Raw genomic sequence first — 21,384 nt, 5'->3', positions numbered from 1 at the left:
GCGCCTTCGCTTGCTCCTACAAGAAATCTCTTCCATGCTGAAGAAGGGAGCAATAGAACAAGTTCCATCCGCCCAGAAAGGGAAGGGATTTTATTCCCGCTTCTTCTTAATTCAGCAGAAAAAGAAGAAATGGAGGCCCATTCTCGATCTCAGGGCACTCAATGTCTTCCTAAAGAGCCAATCGTTTCGAATGGTGACAATCCAGGAAATCTTAGGATCCTTAGAGGAGGGAGACTATATGACGTCTTTGGACCTGCAAGACGCATATTACCATATCCCAATACACCATCGCCACAAAAAATTTATTCGCTTCGAGGTGGCAGGTCAACACTACCAATTCTGTGTCCTACCATTTGGCCTCAAATCAGCACCACGCATTTTTACGAAATGCCTGGCTCCAGTGGCAGCTTTTCTAAGACAGCAGAATCACCAGGTCTTCCCCTACCTAGACGACTGGCTGGTGAAAGCACCATCTCTCACAGACGCACAGCTGTCTTCAACCGCCTGTCTCGATATTTTCCAGCTCCTAGGTTTAACTCTCAACTACGAAAAATCAACCTTGCAACCCACCAGAATTATAACATTCCTGGGGGCAACTCTAAACACCATTTCATCCAAAGCCTTCCCATCTCAAGAAAGAAAACACAAACTGATGGCTCTGGCTACCGCAGTGTCTGCCAAAAAGTCCATCAAAGTCCGAACTTTCAAATCCCTTCTAGGGATGATGTCTTCCTGCATTCTGCTAATCCCTCACTGTCGACTCAGAATGCGCCCCCTTCAGGAGGCTCTGAACAAACAGTGGATCCAATGTACAGGCTCTGTCGAGGATCACATAGTCATCACTCGACAAATAACCAAGGCTTTGCTGTGGTGGACGATGAACAAGAACTTATCCAAAGGTCTAACGTTCTTGATACCAGCAACTCCACACGTCATAATAACAGACGCTTCTCTGGAGGGATGGGGTGCAGTTCTTCAGGATCTGCAAATCAGTGGCAAATGGACGGACAGGGAAAAAACCCTACATATCAACCTCCTAGAACTGAGAGCAGTTCTTCACTCTCTCCAAGCATTCCTCCCTCGCATCAAAAACTCAGCAGTGCTTGTGCGCACGGACAACACAACCACAATGCACTACTTGAACAAGCAGGGAGGGACGCATTCTCTGACTCTGTCTCGAGAATCGCAAAAAATCTGGAACTGGCTACTGCTCAACAACATTACATTAACAGCAGAATATGTCCCAGGAAAAGACAACGTAATAGCAGACGCTCTCAGCAGACAGCGGTCACTGTCCCACGAATGGGAACTGGACCAACAAGTTCTCAACAACATCTTCTCGGCATGGGGAACACCTCACATAGACCTCTTTGCCACCAGGGAGAACGCCAAATGCCACAGCTTCGCAAGCTGGCATCCCCAACCGAGGTCACTAGGAAATGCATTTTCCATCGCATGGCGCAACGTGTTTGCGTACGCATTTCCGCCATTTCCCCTAATAACCAGAGTCATTCGGAAAATGAAAATGGAACACTGCACCTTGATTCTCATTGCCCCATACTGGCCGAGACAACATTGGTTCACGGACCTACGTCGCCTGTCTGTTCGACCATCGATCCAACTACGTCAACACCAAACTCTTCTCTCAATGTCCAGAGGCCAAGTACTCCACCCGAATCTGAAATCTCTCAGATTATCAGCATGGCTCCTGAGTACAGAGAATTCTGTCACCTAAACATCCCGCAGGAGTGCAAGGAGGTCCTAGCCAAAGCAAGGGCTGTCAGTACAAACAAAACGTATTCCTTGAAATGGAAACGCTTTTGTATTTGGTGTTCAGACAACAATATCCATCCTTTCAGAATCACGCCAGAGCAAATACTTCCGTATTTACTACATCTGACGCAAACAGGGCTTGCACATGCCTCCATTAGAGTTCATCTAGCGGCAATCTCACGCTTTGCAAGAACTTCGAGAGGTCCCTCACTATGGTCCAACAGGCTGATAAAGCAATTTCTTAAAGGACTCTATAGATCTTTTCCAAGGCCAAGACGTGTACCACCAACATGGCACCTTTATATAGTACTCAACCAATTGATGAAACATCCATTTGAGCCCATACATAGGGCTGATCTCAAATACATATCTTGGAAAACTGCTCTTCTTTTGGCCTTAACATCAGCAAGAAGGGTCAGTGAACTACAAGCGCTTTCTATACAAGATCCTTTCATGCAATTCAGAGAGGACAATCCTCGCTTCATTCCGAAAGTCCCCTCGGACTTCCATCTCAATGAACCACTTGTACTTCGCTCATTCTTCCCAAACCCCAGTACTGTGGCTGAAAAATCCCTCCATTCTTTAGACCTCAAGAGATGTCTAAAATTTTATCTGGACAAAACGAAACATTTCAGAAAAACAAATCAACTTTTCATTGCCTTCAGCAGACCTAGAAGGCATGCCACTCTCTAAGCAAAGCATTTCCCGATGGATATCAGCGGCAATTACCTTTTGCCATGACAAAGCCGGACGTCCATTACATTCCACACTCCGAGCGCATTCCACAAGAGCTGTGTCCACATCGGCAGCACTATTCGCTGGAGTACCGATTCTGGACATTTGCAGAGCAGCGACCTGGAAATCGCTGCATACATTTACCAGGCACTACTGCCTGGATACAGAACTGTTGCAGGATGCAGCCGTGGGCCAGGCTGTACTTCGCCATCTATTCCACTGAGATGAGCCTTCCTTCTTCCCACCGTCCTGCAATGGTATGCACATTTATTACTTATTACTTGTGTTACTGATGGTATATAGTCGTATGATATGTTTTATCTCAGACTACTTCTTATGTTCCATCGCAAATGTGCATAATGTATTGCTTGCTATTCTGATTCAGGCATGTGAATCTATGAAAGACACCCATAATACTGGATAAGGAATGCGTTACTTACCTGTAACAGCAGTTATCCAGTATTGGTGTCTTTCATAGATTCACATGCAACCCTCCCACCTCCCCAGGAAGTACTCATCTCTCACTACAGAACATTCACTACGTCTACCTAGCTTAGTGCGTACGAAAATCTGAGAGACTGAGGCTCCTGGCAGGAAGGTTCTAGAGGGAGGTGGTAGCTGATTGGCTACCTTCAGGAATTTGGTCCTTTTTACAAAAGGACATAGATAGGCTACTAAGACAAGGCCTTTCTGCCTACTTTTCTCTATGTATGTCTATAGGACATTACTTTTATATTACCGGGGCTCCCATCTCGACGACGGGGAATGATTCAGGCATGTGAATCTATGAAAGACACCAATACTGGATAACTGCTGTTACAGGTAAGTAACGCATTCCTTTTATGATTTTGTCATTCTCTCTTAATTTTTAAATGTGGAAGTTATTCGTTGCACTCATACTTCATAGGGAAAACACAAGCAAACACTGCCCACATCCCCACAAAAATAAACGGCTCTAATGTTATTTTTCCAGACCAACAGAATGCTTATTTTCTCCCGGTTAAGTCTTGTGATGGTAGAAGAAAATGGAATATATTGATGAAACCAGTTCTTTGGGTGAGGTCATCCTTCCCATGAGCCATTTGCAGTGATTATTGCTGAGGTGGGTGATAGGCCTTTTCCTCAAACTTCCACTTTCTGTTGTATTTGCAATGTATAAGTAAGTGTTTAGTTAAAGTACATTGACTGCTAATTCGCTTGCATTGGTTACAGAGAAACTTGTATTGGTCAAAAGTGTTATTCCTAACAAAACTAACTTTTAGAAATTTCCCATGAGTCTGTTACGAGTCACCAGTGCCTTCTGGAATATCTCCTCAACCGGCTCCAGAGCCAATCCTGCTACATCAAATTGAAGGTATGTGCATGCATGATTCCAGAATTTATCATCTTTAGGCAAAAATGTATGCAGTTTTCTTCTACCTTCTGCAACCTACATATAGCTACCCGAGCACACACATGGCTTGCCTGATTTGAGGGTGGAGGGGTTGGAGAGTATAACACAGACGTGCCTTAAAGATGGCAGGGAAATCATCATTGTCATTAGATTTGTAACACGCCCTGCGTAATAAAAAAGCTTACAACCATCAGAAAATCGGACACCACATGGATTATAATAAGCATGTCTTCAATGCCTTTGTAGAAGGCAAGCTTGTTCTGCCTCATTGTTCCATAAAGAAGATGCTCTATGAAGAAAGCTCTTGCCTCCATTTGTTTTCCTGGGCAAGCAGTGTTTTATCAGAGGACCAATGTTCTGTAACCAAATGTTAGAGGATCAGTTGCTCTTTGAGGTAAGATCCATAAACCTCCTTATGAACTGAATCCTTAAACTTCTAGTTTGGAGAGCAATGTGTGTCTCTTCTCTTTAAAGTAATGTGCCGTTGTAAAGGAAAGCAACAGGTCTATTGTGGTATTCTGCAAAGTCTGGAGTTAATGAATATTTGACTGCGAGGTCCCAACATAGAGGGTGTTACAATATATTCTTGAGTTCAGTACGGGACTAGCTTTAAAGGCTCCGTTTCTCATCCAGCAATGGTGAAAGATATCTAGGCAGCTTAAGATAAATCCTAATACACAAGTTAAAACACTAAACTTTTTTGATGTAGTGACAATGTTTGATCAACAATCATCTCCTAAGATTAATCTTGTGCCTGGATGATAAAATACTGTTTCCTACTTTAAAGCTCGTGAGGAAGTTTCTTCTTAGTCAAGTTTAATCACCAAAAAGTCAGTCTTTTCACTTGTTTAGACACAGGAAACTTGATTCTACACATTTGTGGATTATATTAAAGACCTGTAGCTCTAGGGTTGCTCTAGGGTTGCTGGCAGCCTTCTGTTTAAATGCATTAAAGACCACCTTGGTGGTGTTGGTGTAGTTGTGTAATTTTACATTGAGGAGGCATATGAGGTCATACAGAGAATTTATGTAAATGTGACTCACAAGCAGGGACAAACATGAGCCCCATGAAGCCTCAAAACGTACTGCTTCAGAAGGGGATGACACGTCACCCACACATACCTTGGCAACCTGCCCTACATAAATGTTTTAATCCATTTCGAGTCTGTCTTTGACACCCTCAACTTTTCCTTCATTTTTTTAATACAATTTTATGGTTGAGGGTGTTGAAGGCCACTGATAAAATCTGTAGCATTAACAAAGATGTATGTCATTGATCCACGATATCAAAGGTCATGGTCTGCACACCAAGAAGTATCGTCTTATCCTCTCTCAGGTCTGAAGCCTTGCTGACAGAAGACTCAAATCTAACATTGAAGTTGGATTGTGGTATTATTCTCAATATTCTTTGAAAGGAAGGGTTTGCTGGGTATAGGCACATTTTTGTTTGTGTCTAATGCATCTAGAGTATGCTTCTTTAACATTTTAGTTTTTCTATTGTTCATCATACTCTCTAATATTGTTCTTATACATACTGCTAAGAATTTTGTTAGGTCTATATATTATCATCAGATTGATTTTTTTTTGTTCCTTTCATTTTTGGTGAAAAAAGGAAGATCCCTTTGGGTAAGTAATATTACAGAGTAACCTCAATGTTCACACATTCCTATATTCTTTATCTCATACTCCACACCTGCTACCATTGGACCATATATAATAGGGAAAGCAACATGAACACTTTATATAAAAAAATATCACATATATTTATTGTTTGTTTGTATACAAAATATTACATTTAAAAAGACATCAATCTATACAATTCATAACACAAAAAGTTCATAAAAATACAACACATTAAAAAAGTTGTTCACAGTGAGCATGAAAATATCAAGAGTGAAACACTAAAAGCTAGATAGAAAAATTGGTCTTAACATTTTACACCTCCGTCATAACATAGTACTACAAGCATGGGAATATGCCATATACAATTAGCCTTCTTTCACCAATGCTCAAGGACAAGATTGTGTATCAGAATGTAACGTCGACGCGTTTTGATGGAATTGTGCCTTATAAGTTCATCTTTATCAAGACCTCTATTATGTGCACTCTGTCTTATATTGAAGGTTTTCATACAGTCACCTGCTTAAATGAGCGAGATCTCCCTGCTAGCATCCTTTCTCGTCTGTGCGTTTGAGGGGAACAAGGTCGTCCAAGGCTTGAACCGACAACCTTTGTATTAAAACTTATGGTTTAAAATGGCGGGAACCTCGTTGAGGAATATCCAATCTTATATGGAAGATAGCTCTGTCCTATTTGAAGAACCTATCTTTAGTTAAAAACATATGCTTGTCGTACACTGATAACCTTGGCTCATGATAGAACCTTCGAGGGCACTTGATAATAACTTGGAGTGGAATATTTAGCTCTCAGGAAGCACTCTTATAATTAGGGTCCGATGTCCGCAATCTCGCACCACTCAGGTCGACCGTTGGCACCCTCGGGTAAAATTCCGTCGGGAATTGTAGGCAGTATCCCTTAGTCTTCCTCTATGGAAATCGGTCAAACCTCTAATATTGTTCTTATACGTACTTATACATACTGCTAAAAATGTTGTTAGGTCTATATATTATCATCAGATTGATTTTTTTTTTCCTTTTATTTTTCTTTAGTTCAAATCATTTTTATTGAAAACATACAAGGGAAGACAATACAAAAACCAAAGGAGTTCAAAGTACACATCATTAATACATAATACACATCATTCTGGACAGTAAGGATTGGGAATAAGCCCATGTTGCACAAAATATAAAATAAAACAGCAACAGCTAATACAACAATTTATAAAACTGGAAGAAGGGAGAAAGAATAAGAACACTAAATAAATAAGATGACCACAAATAATCTAGCCTTTTGATGGTTATTGTGCCAGTGACAGCTGAGCCAATCTATGTCAAAGGTGGATTTGAAAGTGTCAGAATCTGAGGCATTATATGCACACTGTTAGTTGAAAGTTCATGGAGGGTCGTAGCAGAGTTCTAAGGAGTCGAGAGAGCCCCATAGTTTGCTGTGCGATTTACGCCATGGTGAAGTGTGGAGTGCCTCGTTGTCTTCTCCTCTTAGTGAAAACAGCCACTCTTTCCACAATTTAAAGGAGACTTCATTCGAACTCTTCCACTTACTTAGTATAACTTTGCACCCTAGTGTGAGCATGAGATCCATTGAATGCCGATCTTCGACATTACCAAGATGAGGATCTATAGCCCCAAGCAATACATAAGCAAATTCTTTAGGTGGGCGGTAGTGAAAGGTCCTTTGAATGTAATTATAAATCTTATCCCAGTAAGATTGTAATAACGGGCAATAAAAAAGCATGTGCGCCAAGTCACCAACCTGAAGTCTGCAATTCCAGCAAGTGGGACTATCAATAAGTTTAAGTTTAAAGAGTTTCTCCAGAGTCCAATACGTTCTGTTTATTATCATTCGTTTTGTTTGAGAAAGTATAGGCAAAACTTTGCTAAGGAAAGGAGTCATGTTTATCTTTTCCCAGTCAAATGGTATATTTGAAGAGTTTTCCTCTTTTTCCCAGGATGTTTCACATTTCCTGTGTGCTTTTTGTGAGTTAGGGGAGGGGAGTTTGTATATCTTGGAGACGTGTGACCCTTTTGTATCAGTTGGGATAGCCTACCGGTTAATGTCGGCTCGGAAGGAGAGATGGAGCGGGCCGAGATTAGTGATTTGAGTTGTAGGAATCTCTAAAAGTCCATAGGTTTAAGTTCGACCTGGGACTGTAAATTGGAGAAAGGCAAAGGTGAAGAGCCTGTGTATAGATCTTTGACTGAATTAATCCCGCTTTTTGACCAGTGCTCCCAGTAGAGGGACTTGCCATTTATTTTTAAGGCCGGATTATTCCATAAAGAGGCCAGATTAGATTTGTGTATTTTGATCTTGACTTTATGGTTCCTCGCTAGGGTTAGCAGGGCCCTCTTAGTGTTGAGCAAGATGTATCTAGAATGGGGAAAAGCATAAGTATCCGTTGTCAGTATAGCAGAGAGAGGCATATTGTTAATGATCGCTCTTTCTATATTCACCCAAACAGGAGTGTAATCCGAGTGAGGGAGGAGCCAATTGGCTCCCTGTTTACATAGATAAGCAGTCTGGTAGTTCCTGAAATTCAGCAGCCCTATACCCCCTTTCTCTTTAGGTAACTGGAGTTTGCGTAAGGAAATCCTTGGTTTCTTGCCCTGCCATAAAAAAGTATTAAAGTTTAATACACCTTTTTCAAGAATTCGTTTGATAACATCATAGACAACATACCTTTCATTTTTGATCATATTTCCTCATATCGGTTTCTTAATAGTTTTGGCTTGGTCTACTTGTGAAGGTGAAACCTCATCAACCAAACTCCTGAGGATGGTACTCTGGTTTCTGTCACTTCTAACACATTGCCTGATGCTTCTAGAGATTTTTTAAAATTTAATTTTGTTTTTAGAAAATCTTGGATTAACATAACAAAGAGAGTAATCAAAATCAATACTACCTGGTGCTCAATCCAGTGTAAGCTGATAGTATAAACATACCAGATTGTAGGTAGTCCACCAGAAAAATAGCCTTTAGTGTGATCCTATTTTGTGGCAACCTGGTCAAAGCCGGAGTCCTCGCACCTCTTCCCCGTCTCTGTTGTTAGCTGACCATTGGTCAGCAAACCATAGATCAGAATCTCTCATAATGGTTGTTAGGTCTATATATTATCATTAGATTGATTTTTCTTTTCCTTTCATTTTTGATCATATTTCCTCATATCGGTTTCTTAATAGTTTTGGCTTGGTCTACTTTTGAGGTGAAACCTCATCAACCAAACTCCTGAGGCTGGTATTATGGTTTTCTGTCACTTCTAACACATTGCCTTGAGCTTCTAGAGATCTTTTAAAATTTTTATTTTGTTTTAGAAAATCTTGGATTAACATAACAAAGAGAGTAATAGCAATCAATACTACCTGGTGCTCAATCCAGTGTAAGCTGATAGTATAAACATACAAGATTGTTGGTAGTCAACCAGAAAAATAGCCTTTAGTGTGAGCCTGTTTTCTAGCAACCTGGTGAAAGCCAGAGTCCTCGCACCTCTTCCCTGTCTCTGTCGTTAGCTTATCTTGGTCAGCAAACCATAGATCAGAATCTCTCATAATGGTCTTGAAAGAGTTAGGGGAAAAGTAAGTGATTGTTGAGACACATTTTACGCAAAAGAACCAGGTTGTTTGGGAGGTCTATCGTCTATTTAAAAACTTCATAATTCTGGCGGGCTTATGGTCCGCTTTACTGCTAGCTGTTAAAAAGAGTGCATGCGATTGTTATACATTGGGAATAAATATAATGTTGTATGAATTATCGTCACTTCTCTCTCTTTTTTTAATCAATTATCATAATGCATTATGATGTGCATCAAAGTCTGGCCTAGAAAACTCACCCAGCCACATGTATTCGACAAATGCCTTGTCAAGTGACCTACTTCTTGATTTCTCATAGTGAGCTCTAATTCTCTGTATTTTACGCCTACATATGCTAGCTTTTGGCATCATGGTGTGGTTTGATTGAGTAGACTGTGGTAAGAGCTGTGCCGGTGTACCTAGATCATAACTGTTGGTCTTTAATTAGAATAGTAATTAATTATTACATCTGTGCTAAAGAACCCTTTGAACTCTTAGTTTTTGATTCTTATACCACAACACAAGAACAAGCAGCGCTTATTAATACACATGATGTGTCCTGATTTCAGTGGGTGCCATTATCCCTCCATTTTCTGCAGTCTTGACTAGTTGAAGAGGAGTAGAGTTCCTAAGGCGCTCCCGCAGCTTGAACAAGCACCGACAGCTGCGCCTGCAAACACCTACACAGCCCCTTTAAGGGCCCTGATGAAGAAATAAGGCGTAGCAGGTCTTACAGTCCCTCGGCTCTCCTGGCGTGTCGGGAATTGTAGGCAGTATCCGTTAGTCTTCCTTTGTGGAAATTGGTCCAACCTATCTATCTTCAACTTACCCTGATAAACAGCAGTGCACCAATCTAAATAGGATACAATCCTGAGATCAGCAAGGAGCACAAGATAAGTACAATCTACAGATCACGCCACAGCACACTCAAACTAAAGGATTGTCCTCCTTCCTTTGTGATTTATGTGGTCTTTTCAGGTCATCCCATGTCATTTGTGAGCCGCTTAACCAGATTTGTTTATTGTCTTGTATTAATTTTACATTCAGAATTCCAGGACTGTAGGTAACCGAATGCAAAAAATACCTTGGCTGCATATGCTGCTCACGCCCGACACAAGCCAGCTTCATATTTTCTTGCGCAGTTTGTTACTTTTCTAATTTACTTGTGGACGGCATGGTTTCCACAATATCAAACCAAGTTTACAACTTGACTCTTCTTGCCTTATCACAGCCTGCTTAGTGACATGCGAGAAGTATTTTTGCATGACTGCTCCATGAATGCAGGTTGGGAAGGAAAACATCGAACGTAAAGAAGCTTTTAAGCCACTCTGGCAAGAACAAGAAAAATGGTTGACCGATTCATATGCAGTATTGTCTTAAATGCTTTTAATTTCAAAATGGTTAGAATTAATAGTTGTAAACGACCGGATATTACACAAAAATAAGTTTGTTTTGCAAATCCATGTGTAGACAATTGTAATATTGAGAAAAGAAGAAACATGGAAATTGGAGGAAAAAAAATGGGAACAAGAGCTCTGATGAGGCTACATCATATTTATGTGAGTAATATATCTCCAATACTTCTTTGTAGCATTGAAGCATGTAAGACCATCACATATGCTTATCAATGGATATGCTGTGGCACTTTTTGCTGGCTAACGTTCATAAATCCACCTTTCCCTTCAGTCACGGCATCTTCTGAAACAGATGAAGCCATATCGGAATGCTATTCATTGTAGTCAAGTCTGACAATCTAAGACGTTCCTACTCTGGAGGTCCACTTCTATTTGAGTTGTAACCTGGATGCACCTTATCCATAGACCCTTAGTTTCACTCTCAGCCCATTTGAACAGTACTGAGTGCCTTTAGTATATCATCGCGCACATATTGTTCAATTTGTAGTTTCCATTTTATTTTTATTTGACTCTTGGAATTAGCCGTTAGCCTGCATCTAAGCATTTTGTAGTTAGAAGAAATGAGACACAGGGAAAGAGAACGTACATATTCTGTTTTACAATTGTTATTAAATTGTCACATTTGTGAACAGTAATATACTAAGAACAGTATGAAAGGTGTTGCTCTCACATAACATGTTATATTACACCCCTCTCTTTTTTGAAGACCTTTATTGGATCACCAAGCCCAACCATAGCTTCTAATGCTATTAACAGGACATCACGGATGGGCTAAATACATTTTCTTCCTGGTTCATAGAGTTCCCTGTGCCAATGTTGTTCTTCTCGATTGAATCCATTATTCTCCATTGTCCTAAAGAAACAAAATCACTTGCTTCTAATGCAGCCCTGGGCCCTTCAGAGAACTTTCTTCTTTGGTCGGTCAATCTTGTAGTGGCTTGAGAGGCATGAGGGAGCTAATCATCAATTTACAATTCAATTAACAGTGTAACCCATTTGGTCACACAATAATGCCAAGACCATGAAAGAAGGTTAATTTGATTTATTACAAACTCAGAAACAAACTGACATAAATGAGTCTCAAAAGTAGGTTATAGAGGTATGAAATCACCAAAATAAGTCTGAATCTCCTAAGGAAGTTCAATCTAAACAATATGAAACATACTAGGACTTCCTTTGCTGCAATGCAGAAGATGAGAAATAAAATTTGCAAGTTAACTTGTACGTTTCGCTCTTCCTGCCTAGTCATGAGTAAACTCATGTAATTATATTATTCTACACTACTCTAAATAATCAGGAATCTTAATTCATCAAGGAAGCAAGGAAAGATGTCAGCATAATAGAGACTTCAGTACAAATACTGCAATCAAAAGAGTGTATAGCATAAAGCCACACTCTAAGAGATATAGCAATGAGGTTTGTACCTCTGGAAATTCTAAAGGCATCTGCTGTTCTAACCAACTATACAACACCTATTAACACACAGTATTCAAGGTAACCAACGTCATCATCTCCAGTACATTTCCATCTTCCTTGGTAGTAATTGGCAATATTCAGCTCTACCACATCTTTAATCGGGCACGTACGTTCATCCTGACTCTACCATGAGAACTTGTCTCCAACTTCGTTTGCGCTTCTTCTTGCCAAAAGTTTCCTCCCATACCAGACTTTCGCTACAAATAAACAATGCCTTTTCACTAACTAAAGTAGCTTTGTATCTGCACCTGCAGAGAAGAAAAAATATGCAAGCAAGCAACTTTAATTTGGAATGTTAAACATTGCAATCTCAAAAGCTTTAGGCCTTTGGCCATGCTAACCTGGTAAAATAATCGATGTTCATCCGACATTTGGATATATGTGCACGTGTGATCACAATATTTATACAACAATATGAATACACCTTAAATGAATAAATCATGATTACGGAAATATTATTGGTGAGTTAAGGTTACATAGTAAAACATTTGGGTAACTATAAGTGAGAACTACAATTTAAAGTATAAGCTTTCAACATATGCACACATTATATGTTTCTAGGGTATTATCATGAAATATTTCAGGAAAATAGCAGAAGCTTCATTCTTTATATATTCGTTTGATTAATTACCAAGTAATAGAGTGCTTATTGACCATTAGTTAGCGTAACTAGTGACGTATAAGGGTGGTGCCAAAATTAAGCCGCTCCAATTCTGTGAACAAACACCAAGCCTGTGACTGTACTTAAAGGTGTTTCTTTGGATATCCAAGTGGACTTCAGTCTCCATGATATTTATCAAACAGGCCAACTCAAAACTTGAGAGAAACCTCAGTATATGACTATTCAAATGGTCCCTCGCAAATTAATTTCAGAGCAAAACCACACATTATGAAAAATTCTCAAAGATTCTTAAGTTGCATATTTATGTTTCAAGTGCAAAAAGGACACAGTTTCAGTGCAGTGAGAAACTGTTGTACAAAAACCAATCATAAAACAATTAAATAATTATCAACTTAATTACCAATAATCAGTGAAAATGTATATATGGGGCCAAATCTTCATCGGGTCAAAGACTCGTTAGACAAATAGTGGAGAGGGTTCTGTAATTCAGTTGAATGCCACCTATGTTCAGTCGACATTTCAAACCCTGTGTTCTAATCAGGTTCATCTTTGGGAGCAAAAGCATTAATATGCACATTTGAGATTACTAGAAGAAGTAAAATACAAACAGACGTTATTCTAGAAAGGTGGACAGTGAGTCATGTGTCAAAGAAAACATAAAAGGACTCGCTGATCAAAAGGATCCCTGATATGCCACTGGCTGTGTTTGCAATTTTTAGACTGATGTTTTGATAGTCATTTTTTTATACTATAATATGTTTGGTCCTACTATGAAAATGAATTTGGAGAGACCATTGTTGCTTTACCACTAAATCCCCATCAAGGGAAGAAACGTTGTTTTGTTAAAGTAAACCATTTGTCATGTTGATGATTTCAAGCAAATCATTACACCTTACCTGATCAGCCCTTCAATAGACTTAATCTGAACAGGCAGTATTCCACTCCATGACAATTAACAAGACATTCTACATCACACATACAGTTACACAGTCAGCACACATAAATAACATGCTAAAAACAACATTCAATGCTATGATTTGCTATATCACACAACACCCTTACAAACAGCACCAAACCACACAGTCCTAACACAGCACACTGTACGGTCATACAGGTTAGGTCTTCAACACCACATTTCAGTCTTGCATCTTACACCATGCCCACCACCTTATTCAACACATATTTTCAGTACTGTTTCAGTCCCCTGTAAGACTGTACAGTGGATGGAAAATATTGCTCTTTAAAGCAGCTTAGCTGCCAAGGTTTCAGTTTGCTTATGTGTGACATTTTCCTAATTTCGGTGTAATTATGAGTGACATTCAATGACCATGATTGACACTTTCTCGTGAGCAAAATCAAGCAATGAAGGCGATCGAAACATATAAATATCAGAAATTACACCGATTTGAGCAACGAAAAACTCTTAGATCTTAAAACTGCTGTAAAGCACCAGTGCACAACATAGTTTTCTTGCAGTTCGTAGTTCTTATTTATACAACAGCACATATTGCTTTCTGAGGCACTGCACAATGTTCAGCCTCCTAATTTCTTATGCGCACAGTCTGTCATAGCTGCCAAGTTTTGAGTTTACTTATGTGAAACATTTCAATGGTTTCAATGTACTTATTAGTAACATGCAGCTGACAAAAGTGTGACAATTAGAGTGACACTTCCTCTCCATTAAAACCATGGAAGGAAGTTCATTGAAAGAGAGAAATATCAGAAATTACAATATTTTGAAAAAGAGAAGCTCCAAACTTATCTTGAAACTAATGGAAAACTCCTGAAATGAAAGCTCACTAACCTACAACCTCTTTCTAAGATAACCATACTGTAAAACAATTGCAGCAGAGCCATTTTTTAAAGTCAATGAAGGCACTCCAGAGGGAGGTTTGCAGGGGGCTGTGAGACATTTGCTTAGCCTGACAAGGCATCAATTGTGGATCAGCACTGTGCAGCAGGGACAAAGTAGGTTTTAGATGCTAGTGCGTCTAATATACTTTTAGTACAAAATAGCTAAAATGTTGAATGGTGGCGTAGTAGTTTAATGTAGGCTGAAGAGCTGAAGACGGTCCAGTCCTGAGCTATTACTTGTGTCTGCCAGCCAGACTGGAAAAGAAACACCCCCCACTCCAGGGCAGGACTGGAACAGAAAATAAACTCTGTTACCAGACTAAAAGTGCCCCCCATTTAGCAAATCAGACAATTAAAATTGGCTCTCATTTGCAAATGAGAGCAGTTTTGAACTTGTCAAGACACGTTTTATAGTGTCTTGTAATGTATAGAAGACTGCATGCATCTAAGCTTGCTGCCGGTAATCTTTGTTATATTATCAGGGAAATCAACATTAAAACCTGGTGCACTAGCCCACAAACATCCGAAAGTAATCAGCCTACACACTGACTGGTCATATGATATATCCTTCGGGGCCTGGAAGATGGCGTCTCAAGGACAAAGAAAGTTGCTGCCCGTCAACTCCACTGATTTACAAAATTGAGACGCCTTCATTTAGCACCGGGCAAGGTTTGGTAATTATTTGAGGGATATAAATAGTGAAACCTGGCGCTGCGCACCAGACCGAACAGGCCCTGAAACAGCTAAAGAAAGTCGGCACACACAAGGACCTGTGACCGTGACATCCATACTTTAGAAAAGGACTGCATTCGCAAAAGGGGCAGCAACAAACAAGCATTTGCAATGCAATCAGTCTCTCCTTTGGGACTTTATATGTATTTAGCTAGCAGCACATTACCCTGAGTGCTCAAAAATATCTACTGTTTTTTAACATGGAGGGAAAGTAAGCACCAAACTGCGTGACACACCAGTTATGGGAACACATGGAGAGAAATAGTGCCGTTCAGCAGAAAATGGTATAGTCCAGAGCTCCGTTTTTAATATACAATCAGGGCCTTCGGTGGTCATATCACAGAAAATACAAGATTTGAAAAAAATATTATTGTCTATGGGTGGTTGTGGAAGACCATTTCTATGGACTGGAATTTACAGAATGCTAAAGTAATTCTGGTATTCTACTGATCTCTGCTGGTCGTTTTCTATCAAGACAGTTAAATAGAGGCAGTTGAACAGAAAAAAAGTCCCTAAGCGGACAAGTTCTAGGGATGATCTCCAGAGCCCACAAAGTACATACACATACAAGTATAAACGAATATGACACGTTAATTCTCATGCGTGTACAACGCATGCCATTACAAGACGGTCGTTGCAACGACTGCGTTGTTACATCGCATACCTTTACAACGCATGTCAGAACGATTACTTGCTGTAGTGGGGCACGGGATGTTGGAATAGTATAATGTACTATTCCAATTCCAGTCTGTGCAACAGTAGGGAAGGTGTTGTATTTTAAATCCAGCACCTTCTGCTCCCTACAGCAAGTCGTTGTTCCGACTTGCCTTGTAATAGTATGCGATGTAACAACGCGGTCGCTGTAACAACCGTGTTGTAATGGAATGCGTTGTCTCGCATGCGTGGTAAACGTTGTTTACCGTATATACTAAAGTATATACAAGTGGTCTCGAATGCTCGCCCTAAAACGAGCTGCTTTGCCAGCTCTGCTGGCCACATAGGTGTTTTGCAAGGTACAAACTACTGGAAGTTAACCCTCCAGGCAAAGTTTGTTAATATCGAGGAAATCGAGAGGAAATCTCTACGCTGCGCACAGGACCCAACTTGCCCTCATGCATCCAAAACATACATATTGACCTACATCTTCTGAGTCCTCTTGATTTTATCTACCAGCCTAGTGCCGACAGACCACGTTTGCTGGAGCAGGTGGCCGCTTGGCTAGCTGATTGAAGCCCGGGGCCGCCCACATTTTCTATTTAGGCCTTGTGATAATTGATATTCATTCCCTGCTGCTTGCATCTAGAGTAATCACCCGACTGACAAAAAGTAAACAATGAAGGCTCGTCTTCACAGTGCGCTCTCTGCTGGCAGCACAGCACACTCACTGCTGCTATGCTCGTAGCCTGCAGCTCCTCATGATTGCGTACTCTGGGGGGTGGTCCCAGGGCACTATAAGATGTGGAAATAATGCATTTTAGTGCAGTGATGCGATACCAGCACTAAAATGCGTTAGTCTAACACCTGCTGGGTGGCATTTGGCAGGGATGAAGCAGTGTTTACCAGTTCCAGTGTTGCTGGAAATGGCGAACGTTCGGCTAGATCCTAAACACTGTAATATAACAAAGAAATGTAGCATATGTTGTATGGTTCCTTCTCACTGTAGTTGGTATTTTGCTGCATCCTAGGTGCTGAAAATCTTGCTGTATCTCTGTGCTCATGGGTCCACACAGTTCCTCCAGGATCTAAGACGAAATTCTACCTTTATCCAGGAAGCGACAGGTGAGCTTCTGCCCCAGACTCTGGGGCCTTAATCTGCCTTATGTATTTGCTTCTCAAAAGAGCAACTTTCAAACGTGAACATGTTTGACCATATCAGAGTGGAGAGGCCTCAATAATACTGTGTCACTGATTTGTGACAGGTTAGCTGCTATGTTTCTTAAAGTGATGTAAGCAGGTTGCAGGAACTTTAGGGGAATTAGTAGTATCAGTTGCCCCCACTATTGTATTTTCATTCTGGCAAAGGAAATGTTGCAGTTGGGGGGCAGGTGCTCCACACAAGAGTCTTAAGCAATTCAGGTATGAGGTTAACACTGTAAATCATCTTAGGCCCTTAGGTTACAGCCACAACCTGATGGCTCCTGTTAATGCCCCCCCCCCCAACTATAATTACTTTCCAACATTCAGCCAGCAAGAAGACCTCAACATTCCATGCATTATCACATTCTTACAGTATCATATTCCACATTTGAAAATCTGCACTCAGCTCATACGCCACAAGCACATCATATCACATCATCCTCTTTCATCACAATCAAGCTAACCCTGCTGCACCACTTCATTGCAAGGGACAAACTTAATATTAGAGTATGTTTGGTTCGTCCGCCCTCCATACTTTTGGCTATTATACTCTACTGTCCTCATCATAGGGTTAAAATGCTGAACTATGGCTCGAAAACATCATTTTTTGGTATCCGCCTTCTGTTCACTTATGATTTCCATTCCAAGCTCTAAACTATTAAGCACCCGTTATATTATGTTATGTGTATTAGTAAAATGCACTGTTACCTGCGTGAGTATCGTGACGCTGAGGAGGTGTTTATGTCTAGCCATGCCTGTGGAAGGTTAGTTAACCGCAGCGGCAATTCCGCTGTGGTGAAGCGGCTTTAATGAGTGGGCGGGGCCGCGTCGGCCATAGGACGTGCGCAGCACTACGGAGGTAGCGCTCGGGAGAGCCGTTGGCCGACGGGCGCATGGAAGGGGTTAATCGAAAAGATTGGTCTTCAGCCTCTTTCCAAATACAAGAAGAGAGGAGGAGGCTCTGTTGTGGAGTGGGAGGTCCTGCCCTGTTTTAGGAGCAATGTAAGAGAACGCCCGTCCTCCTGTTCTGGTTCTATGTATGTGTGGGATGTGTGTGAGTAGGAGTCCTGCAAAGTGAGGTATCTGGGTAGTTGGTAGGCAGAGATGCCATTGTACAGGCAGGTGGGGCCTAAGTCTGATTATGGTTGTGTTTGTGTATTGGGAGCCAGTGTAGTCCCCTGAGGTGTGGTATGATGTGTGTTCTGTGTGGGAGATTGAGGATGAGCCTGTGGCCACCTAACAAATTATTACAAATTATTCAACTAACTATATATGACCGCTGTATATACAGATTGCAATGCATCGTCATAAACAGGACCATATATCTGCTGAACCTTTGTACAATACTTTTATGTAGCATTCCAGTTTTCTGGATTCTCCCAGTTTATGCTGATATACAGTCAATAGCTTAATCGTAAGGACTGGGAAAGTAGGTCCGGAGGTTTAAGATGGATCTGCTATCTGAGACAGGCCTCTATCCAAACAAGTGAGTGACATCTGGCTGCTGCACATTCATTAGAGGACTGCTCGCTATTTTTTGTTCTCTGTCTACAGCAATAGTCTGTGTGCATTTCAGTTTAATGAGTACCGTAATTGGTAAGCCACCCATTATTTTCTTGTCTGCATGATGTTTGTCAAATCTAGGGAAAGGGAGTAATTTGTGTTTGTGCCACTTTAGCCATTTGCTTTTATTTGCTATATGGCAGTTTTCCGACCTTACTCAGGTATTTCATGTTTCAGTTTTCAGTGGCCCCCCAGATCCTCTTCATGGAAATAGTCTCTACCAGAAGGTTCGGTGCACTGCACAGGTAAGCAAGCTGGGCAAAACTGTCTGTCCTCAAGTCTCTTGAAGGTGCTGGGAGAGCTGCTGCTAATGTCCTGCAGGGTCAGTGTTTTCTGGTGAGACGAAGGGGGAGGGTGATATGCATTCTGAAGAGGGACAAAGAATACACAGATTCTTGGGAATATGAATGTCATTTTTATATTTAAGCCCAATTAAGTATTATATCATTAGAGACTGGTGTAGTGTGCTCCATCACCAACGTTAAAGGTCCCGAGAGCCAAGACGTCCTAACAAGAGTGAATTCAATTTTGTACTTAATAACGCTTTTTAGGTCTCGCGACCTGTCAATGCGCATGCGCATTGAGCGGAAGCGAGACTATAGGGCTTTAACCAGACTTTACCTACACTGGCGATTTGCTGCTGTGCCCGTGCGCTTTTAGGTCAATGCGCAAGCGCATTGACCTAAAATGCGCGTGCACCGCAGCAAATCGCCAGCCATCTGTTCCCCAGCTTGGCGCCTCCGCTCCTGCTCTCTCCTGGCTGCTCCTCCCCTAATTATTCACGGCCGCACTTTCACTTTCACGGCCGGCATCCGAAAAGGGCACGGTAGCGTGTGTGTGCGCGCGTGTTTCAAAGTATCCCCCCACCCCCTTCTTCCGGCTTATGCTTGTTTTGGTATAGCCTTTCGCCGTCCCTCGCTAATCCTCAGGCTTTGTTTAACGTCCCCCCCAGCCCAACACAAATGCCTGCAAGTCGGGCTCCTACATAAGACCGTGCGTGTTTGTTTTAGTTGTGTTAGCCAACCTCCGGCAACAGTGACTATAGCCGAATCTTTTAGGATGTTGGCATCTTGTTTTGTTTCTCGTGCTTTGGCATTTGAACGGCAGCTTGTTTTCCCTTATGTTTTTGTGGCAGCTAAGAACATTATGCTTCTCCTTTATATTTGAATATTTATTTGCGTCAGAAAAGGGCAAGCTAGCAAATGTGCACAGTTAAAAGCTTTTACCCCACCTTTTCCGTCCCGACAACGCCTGCTCCATCTATAAATAATTCCCTCCCCATCACTGCTTTAAACCCCCTTTGACCTTTGATTACTTGCAATTTATTGTCATCAGTGTTTCGAACTTACCAAACCCGGGTTCTGTTCCGAGTCTCTGTGCAGACACGTTCAGAGTCTGAGCTGTTTGATGTTTTCAGCCTAAAAAGATATTGTGCTTCTCCTTTATATTGAAATATTTATTTACGTGGGGAAAGGGCAAGATAGCATGTGTGTGTGTGTTTAAATGCTTATTCGCCACCTCCTCCCTCCTGTCTATGCTTGCTCCGTCCACAAATGACCCCATACCCCATCACTGCTTTAAATCCTCACTGGCCTTTGATGTCCTGCCATTCGTTATCATTAGTGTTTATAACTGCTCGCCCCTGGGAATGTGCTCCACTCCAATCTCTGCAAAGACACTTCACTGAGTCTGAGCTGTTTGATGTTTTAAGCCTCACTCGGCCTGCATCTCGAGCACCAGCTGTGGACACGGAAAAGGCTTCATGTTGAAGATCCTAACAGTGCATATTTCCAAGGGAGTGGGTAGCGCTACAAAGGAGTCCCAATGCGTGTTCACAGTGCTGGCATAACTATTTTATAACAACGTGCACCTTCTTCGGCAGATGGTGCCCTTTTGTGGTGCAGTGAATCCCAGTGGCATAGACCACACACCACTTGTTACTGCGTCAGATTCCCGGGGCATCCCCCATGCACATTAATTTTACAGGGTGAGCGATGCCAGGGCCTCTCCAGTGCTATTCCAGAGGTGCCCGGTTGTGCCCTGGCATTTGTTTGCAAGCCGCGGACCTCCAATTCTGGTGTACGCTGCTTACCCGACATTTCTTTATCCTGCCCGTCTTTCATATCCTGCCATATTTTTCCTTTTTTACATTACCTTCCCCTGCTCCCATTATTCTCCCTTCATTAATTCCTTATTGTCTTGCACACTCTCCAGCCCCCTCTGCCCTTACCAATCCCGCATCTCTTTCATCTCTCTTTGCACCTCGCCATGACACTTCTCTCCCACCTACTCCATCTTCAATGACATCACTTCATTTCAAGAACCTTGTTGCTATAGGATCCTCTATACGCGTTCAGTATACAGGCTCCCATAGAGTTCAATGGGAGTTCCTAGTCCCCAGCCCTAAACCATGGTCCTAAACCGTTAAAACCGTCCGCCTTCCCTGCCCCCAGCCCTAAACCCTCGGACTCGCGGAGTGCAATTCACTAGGAAAGCCCTCCGGATAAGAGTCGTGCAGAGGGCTTTCCTAGCGAGTTGTTACTTAGTAGTAAGTGTCAAGAGGACCAACGGAGAGTAGCTGGAAAAAAGGGAACAAGCATTGGCATAGCCAATAGGTCTCGCTTTTGGGACTGTATAAGTACTTAGTTATGCAGCACAATATCCTTGGTGCAACGACATTAACTGTTGAATGGTTAAACACTTATAAGGTCCCAAAGGCGAGACCTATTGGCTATGCCAATGCTTGTTATACCAGTGACTCAT

At 41.5% G+C, this 21,384-nt stretch overlaps 1 protein-coding gene across 2 annotated transcripts in view; it reads left to right on the top strand.

The window, feature by feature from the left end:
* The window catches only part of TEPSIN (TEPSIN adaptor related protein complex 4 accessory protein), a 241,174-nt gene that overhangs the window by 85,100 nt on the left and 134,690 nt on the right, over window positions 1–21,384 (top strand). For both annotated transcript variants that reach the window (XM_078654181.1, XM_078654180.1), the window contains 3 exons: window positions 3,771–3,862; window positions 16,887–16,980; window positions 18,799–18,866. In XM_078654181.1, coding sequence (XP_078510307.1) covers window positions 3,771–3,862; window positions 16,887–16,980; window positions 18,799–18,866 — 254 coding nt within the window. The remainder of the gene's footprint in view (window positions 1–3,770; window positions 3,863–16,886; window positions 16,981–18,798; window positions 18,867–21,384) is intronic.

The sequence above is a fragment of the Lissotriton helveticus genome, chromosome 7, assembly GCF_964261635.1.
Source record: "Lissotriton helveticus chromosome 7, aLisHel1.1, whole genome shotgun sequence".
In the NCBI taxonomy this organism is placed as follows: domain Eukaryota; kingdom Metazoa; phylum Chordata; class Amphibia; order Caudata; family Salamandridae; genus Lissotriton; species Lissotriton helveticus.
Note: the sequence above shows the minus strand (reverse complement) of the source record. Positions and strands in the feature narration are given on the sequence as shown.